This window comes from Alligator sinensis, unplaced genomic scaffold (assembly GCF_000455745.1).
Source record: "Alligator sinensis unplaced genomic scaffold, ASM45574v1 scaffold177_1, whole genome shotgun sequence".
Classification (NCBI taxonomy): domain Eukaryota; kingdom Metazoa; phylum Chordata; order Crocodylia; family Alligatoridae; genus Alligator; species Alligator sinensis.
This window is the reverse complement of record NW_005842269.1, coordinates 1,619,136-1,622,355: the sequence shown is the minus strand read 5'-3', so window position 1 is coordinate 1,622,355 and position 3,220 is coordinate 1,619,136. Positions and strand designations below refer to the sequence as shown.

Below are 3,220 nucleotides of genomic sequence, written 5' to 3'. Positions count from 1 at the left end.
GAAAGACTGACATTGGAATAAGCCATGCATTCAGAGAAGGCACAGAGTATGGTCTTAGGTGGTGCAACCTGTATTTTGCACAACTCGGCTTTCATACGCACACCAAATACATTAGGAGGCCTTCCTGTTAGGTTCTTAAATAGTTCTGGAATCTGAACAAAGTACCAAGTTAGGTGGGCTCAGGGTTTTATCTAAATACTTTGCATCCCTCTATTGAATATCTAGAGAGATGCCAGGTCCCAAAGAGTTCATAATCTAAGATGCTGCAAGCGATCAGGTAAGGAATGGTTTTTAAACATATGTTTTTTCTTTTTTTTTTATCTTGATAGTATCGCTATCACTTTAAACAGCTGATAAGGCTTTTTCACTGCTATATGCAGTATAGACAGAATCCTCTTCTGACTGATCCTGGTTTTATACTTGTTTAACTCCACTGACTTGTGTGGAGTCACTTGAGAGCTGCAGGAGAATGACAATTGAATTTATACTAATATTCATCAGTGAGGTGCATCTAGTCAGGCATTTTATTATGTGAAACGTGTATCTTTTGGGTTCTTTTTTCAGTAATCACAATATTTAAGGGTAAAGTGGAAGAAGTTGAATTGCCTGTGGATAAAGTAGACATCATCATCAGCGAGTGGATGGGTTACTGTCTTTTCTATGAGTCAATGTTAAACACGGTCATCTTTGCCCGGGACAAGTGGCTGGTAGGTGCTCTGCATGTCATACTCCTCACTGGAGGAATGGTTGTTTATTTCCTGACTGCAAGCTTTTCCTACCCCCTGCATCATCACCACTACTGCCCAACACAGTGACATCTCCAAGTGCTGTGTTGTAGGCTTTAAACAGAAAGATTAGCATGGGCATCTCAGTAATCTGAGAGACCTCGCATTTTAAAAAGCTTTGCCTTTGAGTGACAGCTGGTGCAATTCAGATAGACACCATTTATCTAATGACATTGCCACAGGATGCCAACATTTCTGAGATATTAAAGCTGATGTGACACTCTGAAGGAAAACAATAAAGGCATGCAAGGGGGTGCTTGTCTGGTTTTTGTATGTGCAGTTCAAAATGTGATGTCTTTGTCAGGTGAATAGATTACGAGATCCATTTCCCCACAATTCATCAACAGAAACCTGGAGGGCTTATGTTTCCAGACCGGGCTGCTTTGTACGTGGTAGCAATTGAAGACAGACAGTATAAGGACTTCAAAATTCACTGTAAGTATGTGTTTAATAACATTCCTCCTATGTAATCATCTCCATGAAGATATTTGATTTGTGGCAAGAGAGTGGTCTCCCAGGTTATTCCTACTGGATGCTTTGGGTCTGAGTCATAAAGCCTGGTTTTATACCAGAGCAACTTTTATGCCCTTAGTTCTGATTTACAATGGTATAGCTGAGGAGAGAATCAGTCTTGTTCATTATGAAATCAAATAGTTGGACAAGACAAATGTTCAGACACTCCTGCAGGTGGACGTATTGAATGTGATTGTTATTATTGCCTGGAATAATTAGACAATGCCATGTCATTTTCAGATCTGTTCTTCATTTTAATAGGCCAGATCTTTAGCTGGGGTAAAAATCAGCCTAGCTCTGTTGCCTCCAGTGGAACGAGGCTCCTATATATTATATAGTGGGGGGGACAGAGAGAGAGAGAGAGAGATAGAGAGAGATCTACTGTGGTTAGTCTATAAGGTGTAAATCTACCCTGCCTTAAAGATTCCTCTACACTGGTCAAGGATCTGTCCCAAGGATGTTAAGCCTATTGATTCCCATTCCCTGGCGTTCTGGCAATCTCAGTGCCTTTTAATATATAAGCCTCACCTGCTGATCTTAGGTTTTGCATAATTACATCTTTTTTGGATCCAAGGGGCTTGGTTCTGATATCCCCTGAATCAAGGTAGATTAGGAGTAATTCCAGCAATACACTGCTGGAACTACATCACTTAAAACTGGGTATGAGCAAGATCAGAATGAAATTAAATGAAGTGGCTCAGTCACTTGTGAATTAAACCAGGGTCAATGAAATGAAAACATGCTTCTGATTCCAGCATCACATTCCAAGATGCAAATAGCTTTCACTCCTTGAATATCAGTCCTTTTTTCTTGGTGAGGGGGCTGGGGTTGACTCTTCCTTCAGTATTTGTTTTGCAAGTGCCTGGTTGCACCTGCTGAGAACAATAATCCTGCCACATTGCTGCAAGCTCCCCTTTGGCAAAGTTTTGCAAAAGGAGAAAATGTTGAGAAAGTCAAGGAAATGTGAGCGCCAGGTCACAAACACAATATCCAGAAAAACTCATTAGGTTGGGGGTAAGCTTAAGAAACTGCATCAATAATTGAAAATGCATGGATGTGAGGGAATATTCATGAATATGTGGTTGATCTTTGGGGGTTGTTTTAAACAGAAACTGTTGCACCCTAAATAATTCTTTAATGCTAACCTAAATGTGGAATTCCATGCATGTTAGAGGGAGTTTTCATTTAATGTACCATTCCTTAGTGCTATTTGGAATGGATAGCATAAAAGTCTATACTTTTTACTTTGCATAGAGAAAGCATTCAGATAGCATTTGTACTATTTCCTGTTTTTAAACCCGTGAGTATAGCAGTAATTTGAGTAGAGGCATAACTGGCAGTTTTGGGCCCTGTGCACTGGCTGAGAGGGCAGTGGTAGCAGCTGCTGTTTTTGCAGCCTCCTTATGTTGTTGCCCAGTAGTGCTGTGTAAATCTTTGGGTGCTGATTTGATTCGGAGGCGATTTGGCCTGATTTGGTGGCCTAATCTCTGAATCTGAATTGAATCAGGGGACTGATAAAAAGGTCCAAATTGATTTGAAGCTCTCTGAATCAGTTGGGAAAAGATTCGGAGAGCTTCAATGATTCGGGCAGTCCCTGCCCCTTGCAGCAGGGAGCTGGAGCCGGACTCGGAGCTGGTAAGTAGGGGGAGGGGAGGGACTGGAGGAGGAGGGAGGGGATAATGGTGGGGACCGTTGCAGGCCCCATGCCCCCCTTGGGGCTTTGGGGGGCTCGTGCAGAACCCCCCATGTGGCATGGGGATTGCCCACTCTTTTTTTCTTAAAGGATCAGAGCTGGGGAGGGCAGGGCAGCCATGGGGGGGTTGGGGCAGAGTCCCCCACACAGTGTGGGGCAGTGGGGATTGCCCCCCCCTCCCCCCCGCAGCACCTGGGGGGTCAGGGCTTTTTTTTTTTTTTAAGTGCCC

The 3,220-nt window shown here is 43.0% G+C and overlaps 1 protein-coding gene across 1 annotated transcript in view; it reads left to right on the top strand.

The window, feature by feature from the left end:
* Positions 1-3,220, top strand: part of PRMT8 (protein arginine methyltransferase 8) — a 62,226-nt gene that overhangs the window by 35,304 nt on the left and 23,702 nt on the right. The window contains exons 5-6 of the mRNA XM_025209107.1: positions 565-707; positions 1,133-1,220. Coding sequence (XP_025064892.1) covers positions 565-707; positions 1,133-1,220 — 231 coding nt within the window. The remainder of the gene's footprint in view (positions 1-564; positions 708-1,132; positions 1,221-3,220) is intronic.